The sequence below is a fragment of the Cinclus cinclus genome, chromosome 4 (genome assembly GCF_963662255.1).
Source record: "Cinclus cinclus chromosome 4, bCinCin1.1, whole genome shotgun sequence".
Taxonomy (NCBI): Eukaryota; Metazoa; Chordata; class Aves; order Passeriformes; family Cinclidae; genus Cinclus; species Cinclus cinclus.
This window is the reverse complement of record NC_085049.1, coordinates 30,695,175-30,709,603: the sequence shown is the minus strand read 5'-3', so window position 1 is coordinate 30,709,603 and position 14,429 is coordinate 30,695,175. Positions and strand designations below refer to the sequence as shown.

The window sequence follows — 14,429 nt, the reverse complement described above, 5'->3', positions numbered from 1 at the left end:
TTCAGCTGCTTATTTTTTCTGGAAGGTCCTTAAGAGGAAGGGAAAGAGGGAAAATATGAAACAGAAAATAGCAAGTTAAAATTAATCAAATAATATTCCTTCCAAGTTTACAGTAACAAAGTGTTAGTAGTCATTCTGAAGAATTCCTCTGCACACAAAGCATCATTCAGCTTCTCCTTATTAGATCATCTTTATAAGGCATCCACAGTGTTTATTCCCTGGAGAGCTCCTGGCATTTGCAGAATTACTTTAAATATATTAAATATGAATATTTTGAATTAAGCACCTTTAAAAGTGTCCTTTGAAGGACAGCTGCAAGGTCAGCAATTAAAGACAAAAAAAGGGTCAGCCATAACCATTCCACCTTCTCTTTGGCTGCTCCCTGTGTTAGTTAGCAGAGTGGCTCTTGGCCAGAGTTTTCCATTCAGCCTCAAGTGCAGCTCAGATGTGTCTGAACAATGGCTGCATGCAGGGTGGGTGGTGAGTTCTACTGTCTGGTGTAGCTGAGCTTTGAATTGACCTTTCAAAGAGGTGGAGTCTTACCAAGAAAAAAGAAACAAAGAAAACCCCCACGGTTTCTGTGGAAAACAACAGATACTTCTTTCACTTTCCCCTTACAGCTGTGTTTTTCAGAGATAACTTTGCTAGCTGGTTACCTCCTACTTCCCTATTCCTAGGAGACAAATGCATGTAACCACTTACAGGTCCCCCAAAGACAATGATGCTGAGTAGTTCAACTTCAAGTTTGTGGCTCACTCTGCATTTACTGATTGTTGGCAACAGAGACAGCTGAGCCTGGCCAAAGGGACCTGCCAGACAACCCAACAGAGTTGTAACCAGGCAATTATTTCCCACTTTTGCTAAGAGAAAGGAATATGGCTGTCCTGCTGAAGTTCCTAGCAAGCTTCCTTTCATTTGTTATGCTGAGGTTACAGAGAATAGTGCGTGAGATGCTGCAGAAACATTTTTTTCTTTCTTTGTTTCCTTAGTCTATGTTTAAAGGCTTGCTTTATGTGGTTTCTTGTTCATTTTCTTCCTAAGCCTGTCCATAGAGCATAGCCTTCCAGTGGAGGTAGTATTTAGGGAAAAGGCTACAGGTTTTTTCAGAGGTTCAGAGAGAAAGAATTTGTCTATAGTGCTTCTTTAGTGGTTCTTGAGGAATACTTTAATCTGAAAGCTATCCTAAGCATGCTATGCTTAGGATAATCACTACTGTGGATAATACTGAAGTCCAGCATGGTTACCAGTTTATAGCAATTAGGATTTAATTTGAACTTAATAAAAGGTATGGTTTTCTGTCCATGTGATATGGCCATACTTAAAGCATTTGACCCATTTCTATAAACTATTTATTAACTGTGTATTTCATCTACAGTTCTGATTGTAATCTTTTTAGCAGCAAAATTCTATTGTAAAGAAGCACAAATTAGTTTTTCCTATAAAGTGTGCATCTAGACTTATTCTAATTTAAACTTCAAATGTGATTTTTAAAACTGACCCCCTAAAACTTTGCATTTACCCTGGTGTGTCTTGTTTCAATCTTGTTTAAATCAGCAATCAATTAAATCCAAATCTGAGGATGCACAGACAGGTTTATATAGACCTAAATGAGCTTTTAAAATGCTTTAAAATTACTTTGAGTGACTTCCCTATATGAAATCTTGTAACCTGATTGATGTATTAAATTAAAGCTAAATCAAAGGTTAGTGCATGAGAGCAGTCATATGCTCACTCTTGAGGAGTGAAGGGTTTACAAACAGATTTCTCTCGGGGAAGAAAAGCAATTGACACCCAATTAGTTAAAGCATATTCCTAAAGCTCAATGACTCGAGAGCAAATTACAGTTGTCATTGTGGATTTGTGAAGTGTGCTGAACCATGATGCATTCCTTCAGAGGGAAGTTGCTTAGACATGAAAGTATAAAAAAAGCAGAGCACGTAGGAGTTCTCCATGCTTCTACATCTGAACTTCAATAAAACAAATTTGTAAAATAACCATGAAGTCAGCTGGATGCATTTTTATGGATTCCCGCTGCTTGTTAAAAACCTGTTGATGATGACGAGCTTTGAACCGAAATGCAGTATATCAGTCCCTTCCCCCCTGCAATTTGTGGGCCCTTGGTTTTATAGCTGTAAGCTGTCACAGAGATGGTCTGTGCCTGAGCAAAACCACAACATGAGAGGGGGGATTGCTGCATGACTAGGAAGAGGTGGGTGTGTTGCTCTCTATCTCTGAGAAGGGCTTTTTCTCCTTCAAGTGGAAGATGAGTGCTGTGTGATCAAGGAAACCCTCATCAGCAAGAGAAGTTTTCAAATTTCTTCCCTCTTTCTTTATTTCCATGTGCTTCATATGAAATAGCCCCAAGCCTGCACTTCATTATCAGTCAACCACTTTAGCAAGATTATACAAGAGGAGGAGAACAGCTGTCATTTACAGACATGAGTTTGTGAAACAAGCTTATTACTTTTATCTACTCGTTTAAGAAAAACCTGTGTTTTAATATGGTGAAGCAGTACAGTTGCACATCAGAAAAGGCATTCACAGCCTCCCTTCAGGTCTTGATCTAGTATGCTTCAGAAAACACAGGATCAGGTTCCCTCATAGCAATGCCCCAGCCTAATGCACCAGCCACACACTTAGACCTGGCATCCTGTCTCTGTGTGCAAAGCCCATGGCAGCTGCCTACCCAGGACATGGTGCTGCCTACCCAGGACATGGTGCTGCTGACCCAGGGCACAGTGCTGCCTGCCCAGGACATGGTGCTGCCTACCCAGGACATGGTGCTGCCTGCCCAGGGCACAGTGCTGCCTGCCCAGGGCACGGTGCTGCCTGCCCAGGGCACAGCAGCTGTGGCCCCATGGCACAGGGGCTGTGGCACGTCTGCAGGCGTGGGGAGGCGTGGGGTCAGCAGGCAGTGTCACCCAGAGCCAGCTGGTGGCCCACATCACGCAGCTTACTGGGCTTCGGTCATCCTCTTGATTCAGCAGCATCCCTGTGGTCCTGAATAAGGATACTTTTCTCAACTGGAAGCAGAAACTACTTAGCGACAAAGTAATTAAATCACCCTGCTCATGAAAAGCCCTCACTGTAAATTTACGGTATTTGTTGGAGCTCCCAGAATACAATCATTGAAACAAAGACTGAATTGAGAACAAAAGGAGGGAACTTCTTGAGAAATTCAAATATAAAACAATTTTATACCAATTTGAAGTGTGTCTGCTTGATTTAATTGGTTTTAAGGAACCCACTCCAAGGTTCTAGGCATATTAAGACAATCTGAGCATTCTCTGATTTTCTTTCTTTACAAGTTTATTGCTCAAGAATAGGTTAACAGTTTTACCACAGTTACCGAGAGCCTGATGAGATAAAGGGAATCTTTATATTCTTTCTGTTTAGTGCAAGTTTTGAAAACCTTGTTCTTTGTCTCCTGTAACTGACACAAAATATAGGAAAGGGTAAAGAAAGATAAAGTTAGACTCAGCCATAAAGAAGAGAGAAATCTTAAAATGAGCATGAAACCAGGAAGTCCAACAGGAAGCTCTGACAAACGTAATGGCAGCTAACTCTACATTTTGTGATAGGGAATTGAAACTTGTAAAAAGCCTCATAAAATACAATAAAGGAAAAAAGTGCCTTCACATTATCTGTTACTTCTTTCAACATGAATAGTAAAGGATTTTGTTTTATTTTAGAAGATTTGTCTGTCATTGGTCTAATTTTATTCTTTTTCAGGTGGTCATATTAAACTTTCATTACCTGTTAAACTAAATAATACTGATATAAATTTTATTTTAATTTTCTCACTTAGCCTGACCATCTTCTCTTTGCAGGAACCTCATCCTTCTCAAATAACACCTGAAAGTGGTCCACAAGCAGGTGGAACCAGACTTACCATCTCTGGTAGAAATCTAGCCACTGGTTCCAAGAAGGATGTTCAAGTTTCAGTCGGTAGCCAGCCTTGCAATGTGTACGTAGCCTGAGTAGCTAACAATATAGAGCTGTATCCTAAAAAAGCACCAACCTTTTCTGCCCTTCATAAATTAAACAAATCAGTTGTCTATATCTTTGTGACTCCTCCCATGCAATGGAGTTCTGCATGTAACATTCAGACAGAAACTTGCTTGGAGGCTTCAGTGGAAGGAGCAGCTATAAAAACACCTTAAGTGGGAGAATTTAGATGTCCAAAGATTTCTCCACTTTTGGCTTTCTCTGCTAGACTGGCTGTTTAAAACCCACCCATGCTTTCACTCAGCATGTCCTCAGTGGTTCTGTATAAAATATTAATTTTCTAGTCTCCCATGGATTGTTCTTCTCCATTCTTTTTCCTTTTATTAATTGCTGCCCTTGTCTTTTCTCAAAAAAAAAAGAAGGACTCTGAGTGTGCTGACATTGCATTGTTCCTGTGTTGGTACACTGTTCATTGTTATATCCTATATCTCTGTTTTTAAAAAGCTTGAGTGATCTGATGGAAGTGCTATCTCCTCTCATAACTCCTTGGTGCCCAGCAAAAATAAAGCCCCAGTTTTGTTGTTCTGGAGTATGCAGTAAAAGAATATAGAACTCCGTAATGTTAATAACAGAAGATGTTTCCTCTTCTTTTTCTTCTCCAATCTAGTACTGAATTTGGAGACGAGATCATCTGCATTACAGGACGTAATAACAAGGTTGAACCTGTTTCAGTCATAATGAACTATGGGGGCACGAGAATTACTGTACCACAGCAGTTTACGTACAGTGAGAATCCCACCGTCACCAAATTCCTGCCAGTAAATAGCTTCAGCAGGTAATGAAATGTTTGTCGTAATTTTTTCAGAACTGGCTTAAAGTATGTGTAGTATGTAATTAAAATATTAAATATAGAATTGTTTGAAATAAACTCCTCTATCAATGCACATATTTAGGTACATAGGGTTTGTGGTCTTAACTGCAATTGATGTTTGAAAGTATTTTGTTCACTTCTAAATTTTCATCCCTTTTCAAAGGTCAATGTAAAAAGTGTAACATCATAACCTAACAAACAGAACATTACAAATAAATTTTGCCGGGACTTCTCTTGGAGATATTAGTACCTGTCTCCTTGAATATTGATCAATCACGTGTATAAAATAGGATTTCTTTTTAATGTTTCCTTTTCATTTTTGTTTGGGTGACTGGGGCCAGGAATTTTTCATTGGTATATCAATAGTGACTTACCCCATGGAATTTAAATTATGTTTTTGGTTTTTTTCTATATAAACCAAAGCCTATTTTTATGGATTTCTTTGAGGTTTACTATCCCTCTAAATCCATGTCACTTCAATGACTTTAATTCCCACTGGCAACTTGCATTCATTCTTCTTCTTATGTGAATGTATTATTTTTTAAACAAAGTGCTGCAAATAAAAGGGAATAGAGAAACAAGGTCCCTACAGACCTGTGGAAAATATACTCTCATATTAGTCTCTATGTGTGTATTTTAGGCAGAATTATTTTAATAGTAACATTGGAGAAGCCAAGCATGCAAAGATTGGCATTGGTGTACAGCCAAAAATCCTAGCAAAGCAATTTCTAATTTTTTTCAAATCTGCTGTTTTAAATAGAGTTTTAGGTTGACATTGATCTTTTAAATGCTTTCACTATCAATAACTTTAACAGAAGTCCTTTTTGTGGGATATCTAATTGTCATATAAGCATTTTACATAGGGTTTTTTCAGTAGAAGCAATAGAGTGCAGGATGAAACAGTGTGTAGCTGTGGTAGTCTGCCAATGACTTGACTTCATTTTTAATTCTGCCTTACAGTGGAGGGAGAAATATCACAGTAACTGGAACCGGTTTCGAGCTCATCCAAACTTTCTCATTGGTGGTATATGCAGAGCGTCCAGAAGGAGGGAGGATGAATCAAAAAACGGTAATTTTCTTTCTTTTCCCACAAAGGCATAATCCTGGATGTGCACCATATAATCTGTTCAAAAACTGCATATAAACTTTCCCACTGAACTTCACTGGGCTTGGACTGAAATAAGGTTTGAACAGATTTCTCAATCAGTTCAGGGTTTTCCTGTGGAAGAAGGTCTTGACTTTCCTACCATCTTGCCTTACATTCACTTGTACTTTGCAGTCTTTTGCTTTAAAATTAATTTCATTCAATATGGATAAGGATAAAAGATGTATTTCAGAATTTGGAAGTGTTTGTTTTATCTTTATCTTTCTCCTTCTTCTCCCCCTGCAAGCATTAGCAATTTGCCTGAAGCAGGATCTAAATCTAGACAATGCAGACTACTCAGCTTTGCACAATCAGTGTCTTTTATTTCCTCAGGTCTCAATGAACAAAGTCTTCTTTTCTTCCTTGCTTCATGCTTATTCCACCTGCAGTAGGTCACAAAATGCTGTGAAAAGTAACATTAAAAAAAAAGCCTTCTTGCATCTCCTGTTAAGAGGAACTGTCATTACAAGTAGTCTCAATTTTCCCCTCTTCTACTGAAGATCACAATTTAAATACATGATTTAGACCTAAAAGTGATCTTCCAATAACAGCATTATAGGACTCCTTCTAAGGCTGGCTCTTCAGTGTAAGACTGTCTTGCGATCCGTAAAGAGTTGGGAATGTGCATGTTTTTGTATTATATGTATGATTCAACTTTTAGAGGATTCCAAACCAACTAGTTTGAGATCCATTAGAACCCTACACTAAAGACTTTTTAAGAGGAAAACTGCCTGCATTTTTTAGGCTATAAACTTCAAAAAGTAATTAACTTGATAATCTTGAATCACAGGACAACCTAGAAGTGTATTTAGCATTCTTGGCAGTGTTTATCAACATTTCTTACACCTCCTCTCATGTATATTCAACCTGTTAGCCAAGGTTGGCATTACCCATAGCACACATTCTCCATTAAGACTTTGCAGACTACTCAGCTTTTCTAATGTTTTGGTTTGCTTTCACTTACACGACAATACCAGAAATGTTGAGGAGAAGCTATCAAGTTGCACTGAGTAATGAAGTGAGAAACAGAGGTGGTGATAGAATAAATATTGAGGGTTCCTATTAGTGTTGTTGCCTGTGGTTGATGTTACTGAATGACTGAAAGTGTCAGGGTAAAAACATTTGTTGAATTGGGGATGGAGGATGGGTGAACTGAATTGTTACCTTGAGTAGCTGAGTGACAACTGTTGAATTTTATTCCAAAATTTCACTTAATAATTGTATTGAAGTTCAATGAGATATTATATGGTGTAAGCAGGAAAGAATCAACCCAAGCTACTCAAAGGTATAGAACATGATCAGGATTAAGGGTGACATGTTAACTTCCCAATCTCAGGCGAATTTGATGGTGTCAGTCCAGTGGTAAAGAGCCATAGAAATTGGAGGCAATGGAAATTGATCCATAGCCCAAGCTTCTTCTGTGGGCAACTGCTAGAATATAGTGAATCGATGATTTATTCCCAGCAGCAAATTTATTTCATTTTCTTTTTCACAAATACTTCATACTATGGTCTTTCTGCTGTATGGAGAAGATATAAATTCAGTGGTTTTATTTCTATGGTCTAAAGTTATCAACAGTTACACGCAGAAAGGAATCTGACTCTAAAATGTGCTTGTTCTTCTTCTTGTCTTGTTTCTTGCAGTTTTATGGAAAGGTTGTTACAAGACTTAATGAAACCACGGTGGTTTTTTCTTCCCCACCAATACTGGAAGACCCAGAAAACTATAACATTACCACTGTTATTCTAATGGATCATTATAAATTGGTTGTAAAAAATGAGACCCACTCCTTTGCCTATGTTGCAGACCCAACTTTTGAAAACTTCACAGATGGCATCAAAAAACAAGTGAACAAACTTATTAATGCAAAGGTAAACTTGTCAAAAGTTGATGCTTGCTCATTTTGTCCTTGAAAAATGTATGGAATTTTTCATTCCTTTCTCAAAGCCCCAAATTCTTGGTAGAGTCCCTTACCTCTGCTACACAATGAACATTGACAGCTCCCCTTTCCTCCCCCCCACCCCTTCTCAGAGTTCCTATCTTTTTAGCCGTACTTCGAGTTTGCTGAGGATGCCCCCTCCTGCTGGGTCCGGCATTTGCATTTGGAAATGCACTCTCCCAATAAACCTCCCAGGAACTGGAAGGGACATCTCATCTCGCACCAGGAAGGGAGGGAGAGGAATCACATAATTCCCAATCACTCTGCTGTTCTGTAGGCTGCAATGCAAATCATATCTGCTGTGGAAAGTGATCCAAATGGAAAGTTGCAACTCGGGATTTCTTGTCCCCCAAGACTTTGCGATGATAACTCAGCCTTTTATTTTCTGTCTAGGGCAGTAACCTGAACAAAGCCATGACGATAGATGAGGCCCAGGCTTTTGTGGGCGATGAGCCTTGCAATATAAAAACTCTAACTGAAACGGACTTATATTGTGAGCCACCAGAAGTACAGCCTCAGCCAAAGAAACGGCAGAAGAGAGATACCATCAATAACCTTCCTGAATTCATTGTAGGTTACCTTTTCTGTAGAATTTAGTTTTGTGTATCAATAACACTGTTACAATGCCTCTTGACTGAAGTAATTTGTTCTCCAAAGTTGTAGTACCGTGAAGAAACTCTCTGTGGTTCTTTCTTCCTCCAGCTTCTGCCTAGTGCATTAAAGATGTCACATGTAAAGAGCAGTCTCGAGGCTGCCAAATGCCTTCCACCTTCATTATATAGAAATGTAGAACTCTAGCCAGACAGACTGGGGATTTTTATTCCTCAGCTGAGCAAAATTAAATTACTTCATGGAATAAAGTGCTAGTGACCCAGATTCAGTTTAAAATATCCAGAAGTATTTCCTTTGTTTGGCATTTTGATCTAGAAAATCACTTGTGACAATTACTAAGAATTTAGAGTGCAACTGAGAAGTGGACCACCTTACATTTGCACTTGATGAGACAAATGTCTGTTTTTATCTAACTAGGTAAAATTTGGACTCCGGGAATGGATCCTTGGACGGGTGGAATACGATAACCGTGTGACTGATATTCCCCTGAATCTTATTTTGCCACTGGTACTTATTCCTATGATAGTAATCATTGGCATTTCTATCATCTGTTACAGGTAAGTTCTTCTCATTAGGTGCTTTTGTTTCCCTAAAGCTTTCAAGGTACTACCTGATTGTTTTCAGCTTGGATTACAGAAACTCTCTTCATCTTTTTTATGAGCTGGAGAGTTAAGAAAAAGTTACAGCTGGAAATATGTATGAGCGCCAATTTATTCCTCTCACGCATGCCAAATTCCTTGGTGTCAGTCAGCCCAGTCCTTCCTTTATATATAAACACAATTGGTCCCAGGCTTCCCAAGTAAACAAGTGCAGACTGAGTTGCACATATGCCCTTTTGAAATGGCAGCTTAAGTGGCACTTGTGAGGGAGATAACTTATTCTGTATAAATGCCCATCAACATTTATGCTGCCTCAGTCAGCACTGTAGTCTGAGCTGGATGGTTCTGACTAAGGATTCATTTTCATTTTTCCAGCTAATTTACCCACACCCAAACTTCATGATTAATGTTGGAATTCACGCTTCATAAAAGGCCAGAATATATGTCTGTATTTAACTTAAAACCTACTTAGTCCAATTTTAAGGTCAGTAATGGGGGCCTCATACTGTCCCTCAGGAAGGGGTGGATTTCACTCTTATGGTACATATCAATACAGCTGAAACATGAGCCGTACAGTTCTTGTGAACCTCCATCAAACCTTCTGAGTTTGGCTTAGAGACAGTACAGGACATGTTGCAAGCAATCCTTGTTCAGTGCACACAAAATAAGTTTCTGTACTTGATATATGACTGAAAGCATTGGGAGCTACTTCTTACTGGATTTTAAATTACTGGCCCAAGTCTGCTTTGAAGCAACCAGCCCGTGATAGTGCCAAGCTGTGTTACATGGAATGAAGATTTCGGCCACTGTTGCTGTTTTTTTCCTCCATTCTCTCTCTGCTGTATTTTAAAAAATCAAAGCCATGAAAGTTTCTTCCAGTCCTTGGGCTTCCCTCTCAGAGTGTTGCAAATTATTTACTTTTGCATTTTGTAACTTCTTTTAAATCTTACTTCTGTTCCATAAAGACGCAAGAGCCAACAAGCAGAACGAGAATATGAAAAAATTAAATCACAACTTGAAGGCCTGGAGGAGAGTGTCAGAGACCGGTGCAAGAAGGAGTTCACAGGTATTATAGATATTTTCATTGTTGTGGGTCCTCTTCATCAATCAAGCCATGCTGGAGGAATGGTGCTAGCTCACTGAAACTGTCTTCTGGGAAAAAAATAATCAATACATCTTAGTAATCTTCATTACTGACATTGACGTAGAGCAGATATTTTGCTATGTTGTATGAGAGAAGTAAGCAAAATAAAATAGGCAGCTGAAGTTATTAAAACAAATGGATTATTTTAATCTAAGGGTAGAAAAGAGTTAGAAACTGGGAGTAGAAACTAACTGAGACTGGGGTTACTTATAGGCATTAATGTGATTGGTCATCAACACAAAGATAAGAATGTTTTATAAGTTCTAAAAGTGCACTTAATATTTAGCACAATGACTGTGTGCAATGTATGCACATTAAAACTGTTTTCAGAGCTGCAAAATTTATTTGCAGCCGTCAGCATACAAAAGGATAATTTGATAAGCTCAAAGGAAAGAAATAGCATTTTACCCTGTTCACCCTGTACCCTGTGTGGGAAAATCTTAAGCTTGATTAGAGGAGCCAGCTAATTGTTCTGTGTAAATGTAGAGGCATCATCCCAGGAAAGGCAGGATGTGTGAAGGCTCAGCATTTTTACATGTTGAACTACTCATTGCAATGCTTAAATTAGGCATCTGAGTGCAAACTTTGCAAATATTGGCCTAAATGATTACAATGAAATGTCACCTCATTATCTGAATTATACTTGCTGTTGGGTCATGTTGAAATAATATCTATTTTTAAAAATACCCACATATTTTATTGCTGAAGAGAAAACACTATTTCATATTGACAATGGCTAAAAAGCAAGATTGAATAAAGCAGTAATTTCAGGTTAGAGTTTGACATTAACTTAAGAAGCTCAGGGTATCTCAAAAGATTTCAACCATGCTGGAAGCCTCCCTCAGTCTTGTTTTTTCTGGCATTTCTGGGACAGGATGCTCTTTACTTGTATCAGCTTGCTTTCTCTGGAAAACAAACTCCTTCCAGGTTCTGGACACCAAGTAGAAGTAAATGTTTGAATCAGTCCCATATGGGATTTCATTTCAAGCTGCATTTTGAACTGTTGAGATGAACTGTCAAGGTTCTCCCTCCCTCTCTCTACCTCTCCCAGGGCACTTCACACCTATTTCTGAAAGGAGAAAGTACCTTTCTCTTGCTGAGGCAAGAGTAGAAAGTTACACATTCCTACTACCTGTTGGGTTGAAAGTTTCCTCTCTGCTCTACAAAGTACAAACACTGGAGGAGTAGAATGCAAGGAGCAATCCAGTTCCTCAACTACATCCACCTTGACTAAAATGAAACACTGAAGTCAGAAGACATTCTGGTTCTGTACTGTGAAACTGTAATGTCAACAGCACAAAGTGCAAACTCTCTAAAATACACAGCCAAGGAAAGGGACAGCAGGAAGGAAGTACTAAACCAGAAGATTCTTTGTCCCTCAGCTTTGATGAATGCTATAAAACAAAGAGGCAAGTGAATGAGTGAGAGCAATAAAACGCCTGAGACAATAGGTTGCTATATTAATTAACATGGTATTCCAATCAATCAGCAATATTGGGTAATTGGAAAGCCTTCAGCTAAAGAAGCTGCTCCAAGGCATAATTCTCTAATTTGTCCCTGTTAAAAACTTCAGGCTTTTGAGTCCCACGGAAACATTTCCATCAATTTCAGTGAACCATTTAACCTTCCTTTCTGCCATCCCCTTCCTTCCTATTAAATTAGCTTGCTTTACACTTTAAACCTCTCTTTCTTGGATTGGTGTGTTTTTAAAAGAACTTTCTGTACTAACTAGACTCAGAGGATATAGAATATGAATTGGTAAAATAGAAAAATAAAACCAGACCAAAACAAAAAACATTGCAATATATTTTTCTAGTTCTATACTATAATCCTGCTTTCATCTATATGAACTCAGATGCCATAAAGGCCCTTTTACAGATAGGAAACAACAAGGGAACCATCAATGTTAAAGGCAGTTATCCTCATGTCACCATAGGATTAACTGTGTTTATGGTTAATAGGATGATTGTTAAAAATAGCAAGAGAAAATGTGAGATTAAATGAAGTTTTTGCTGCTGAGCTGCATTTTCACTATTACAAGGCACTCAAGGAGCTTGTATTGCCTGCAGAATTTTTAAACTGAACCATTAAACTGCATTGCATATTGCAGATCTAATGATAGAGATGGAAGATCAGACAAATGATATCAATGAAGCTGGAATTCCAGTACTAGACTACAAAACATACACGGACAGAGTCTTCTTCCTGCCCTCCAAAGATGGAGAAAAAGATGTGATGATTACAGGAAAGCTGGATATTCCTGAGGCCAGGCGCCAGACCGTGGAGCAGGCTTTGTACCAGTTCTCCAACCTCCTCAACAGCAAATCATTTCTCATTAACGTGAGTACTGAAGTAGACTCACCTTGTCTCTTAGCTAGGCATACCTGTGTATATGTGTGCAAGACAGCAGGTTTGCAAGCACAACGGAACAACCAAAATTAATAAAAATAAGTGATTTTCATATGGTTCTGATTTCACAGTAATAACTGCAGATGTGTGGCATCAGAGCCAGAGCTTCCAGTTAGATCTCATATTTTTGTGCCAGGTCATGTAATATGGAGTTAATCAACATTGCAGTGGCTGTAAAAAGCAGGTATTTCCCAATCTGGCGTGAAAGCTGGTGTTACAAGCTTGGTTTAGCCTTTTAAGAAATGAGATCAGAGAGTGCTGGTTCCATCCTAGCTCCTCACAGGAGTCACCTGCAGACAGCCATCTCACACCAGAATCTCTGCCCCTATGAAGGTAGAGGCTCCTCAAGTGGGCTATTCATCAAGACTAATGAGTGCTCACAGCTGCTCTGAAGAGACTTATAATTGCTCACTCTCAAAAACTGAAGCTCATTGTCAGACACCTAAATATAGATTTAGGCTTCTATCTTTTTTTTTTAATGAGAATCCAGTGCTGAGCTAGTTAATGGTAGAATTAGAGTTTATGGCAGATGAGAGCACATTTACAGGTGTACTTACATTAATGTCTTTGTAATTTGATGTGAAAGGACTGGGAATTTGGGGAGAGGGTAGTTGATTTTCTCTTTTAAAAATGTCACAGAACACTATTTTTGCATTTAATTAAAGTATCCTTTTTAGATGAGGTTTTCATTAAGCATATAAGCATTCCTTAGGCCCATCCAGTACACGGTGTATCTAAAACCAAAATTTAGGCAACATTTTTTTTTTAAGAAATTATTTTAAACTTTTGAAAACTTTTTTTATTCAGCACTTAGGAGAATTCATATTAAAAAGGTATTGCTTGTCTTCTTAGTGCAGGCAAGTGTTGAGGTTCTTTAGAAACCTGTCGTCTGACTCAATTTTACATTTGTTTTCTTTTTCAGTTTATTCACACGCTGGAAAACCAAAGGGAGTTTTCTGCTCGAGCTAAAGTGTACTTTGCATCTTTACTGACTGTTGCTTTACATGGAAAACTGGAATACTACACTGACATCATGAGGACGCTGTTCTTAGAACTGATGGAGCAGTATGTTGTGGCCAAAAACCCAAAGCTGATGCTAAGAAGGTTTGAATGATTGTCATATTTTCTGTATGTCTCTGGCTTTCTGTAAAAGTGTTTCTTTTGCAGAGTGACTGTGGTGAAATGCTGGCTATCTGTAAAGTCAGAGATAGCTTGGTCCAAGCATATTAGCAAGACAAGCACAGGAGGAGCAACCGTGGAAGGCAGTGGCAGGATGCTGGATGGGACTGCTTATTCAAATACTGAAGTGTAGAAACACCTATCTTACTTAGAAATACCACACTGAACATTTCATTTACTTTTTAATCTAACTTTATTCCAAATTATCTAGCCTTTGTACCACACATCACCTCCATAATGAGCACACATAAACAGCTTCATTGTGCATTCACTGAGGGCTTGCTCTAGTGTCTTAACCCAGCTGTTAATCCCAACGAATTTCAATAGACCTTGCTCTGTGTATGTTGTAGCTTTGTAATCTGTAGGTTGTTTCCCAGTAACTGCACAACTGGGTTAATTTTTTAGCTCTCACAGCAAAGATCCAATTTAAGATTTTGAATAAAGGACATGTGCTTTTCAGCAGTGAGATGAAGGTACCTACTCAGGAATGAGGAGCAATACAAAGCACTTATCCTAAAGCAAGTATATGCTTTCAAGACTCTACAGGGAAATCATTGCATTAGGAGGCTGAATGCAGTTAAGCA

The 14,429-nt window shown here is 38.6% G+C and overlaps 1 protein-coding gene across 2 annotated transcripts in view; it reads left to right on the top strand.

Annotated features, from left to right (window-relative positions):
• The window catches only part of PLXNB2 (plexin B2), a 77,992-nt gene that overhangs the window by 42,289 nt on the left and 21,274 nt on the right, over positions 1 to 14,429 (top strand). For both annotated transcript variants that reach the window (XM_062491029.1, XM_062491028.1), the window contains 9 exons: positions 3,831 to 3,967; positions 4,616 to 4,783; positions 5,780 to 5,888; positions 7,607 to 7,834; positions 8,296 to 8,472; positions 8,932 to 9,071; positions 10,079 to 10,179; positions 12,368 to 12,597; positions 13,589 to 13,770. In XM_062491029.1, coding sequence (XP_062347013.1) covers positions 3,831 to 3,967; positions 4,616 to 4,783; positions 5,780 to 5,888; positions 7,607 to 7,834; positions 8,296 to 8,472; positions 8,932 to 9,071; positions 10,079 to 10,179; positions 12,368 to 12,597; positions 13,589 to 13,770 — 1,472 coding nt within the window. The remainder of the gene's footprint in view (positions 1 to 3,830; positions 3,968 to 4,615; positions 4,784 to 5,779; positions 5,889 to 7,606; positions 7,835 to 8,295; positions 8,473 to 8,931; positions 9,072 to 10,078; positions 10,180 to 12,367; positions 12,598 to 13,588; positions 13,771 to 14,429) is intronic.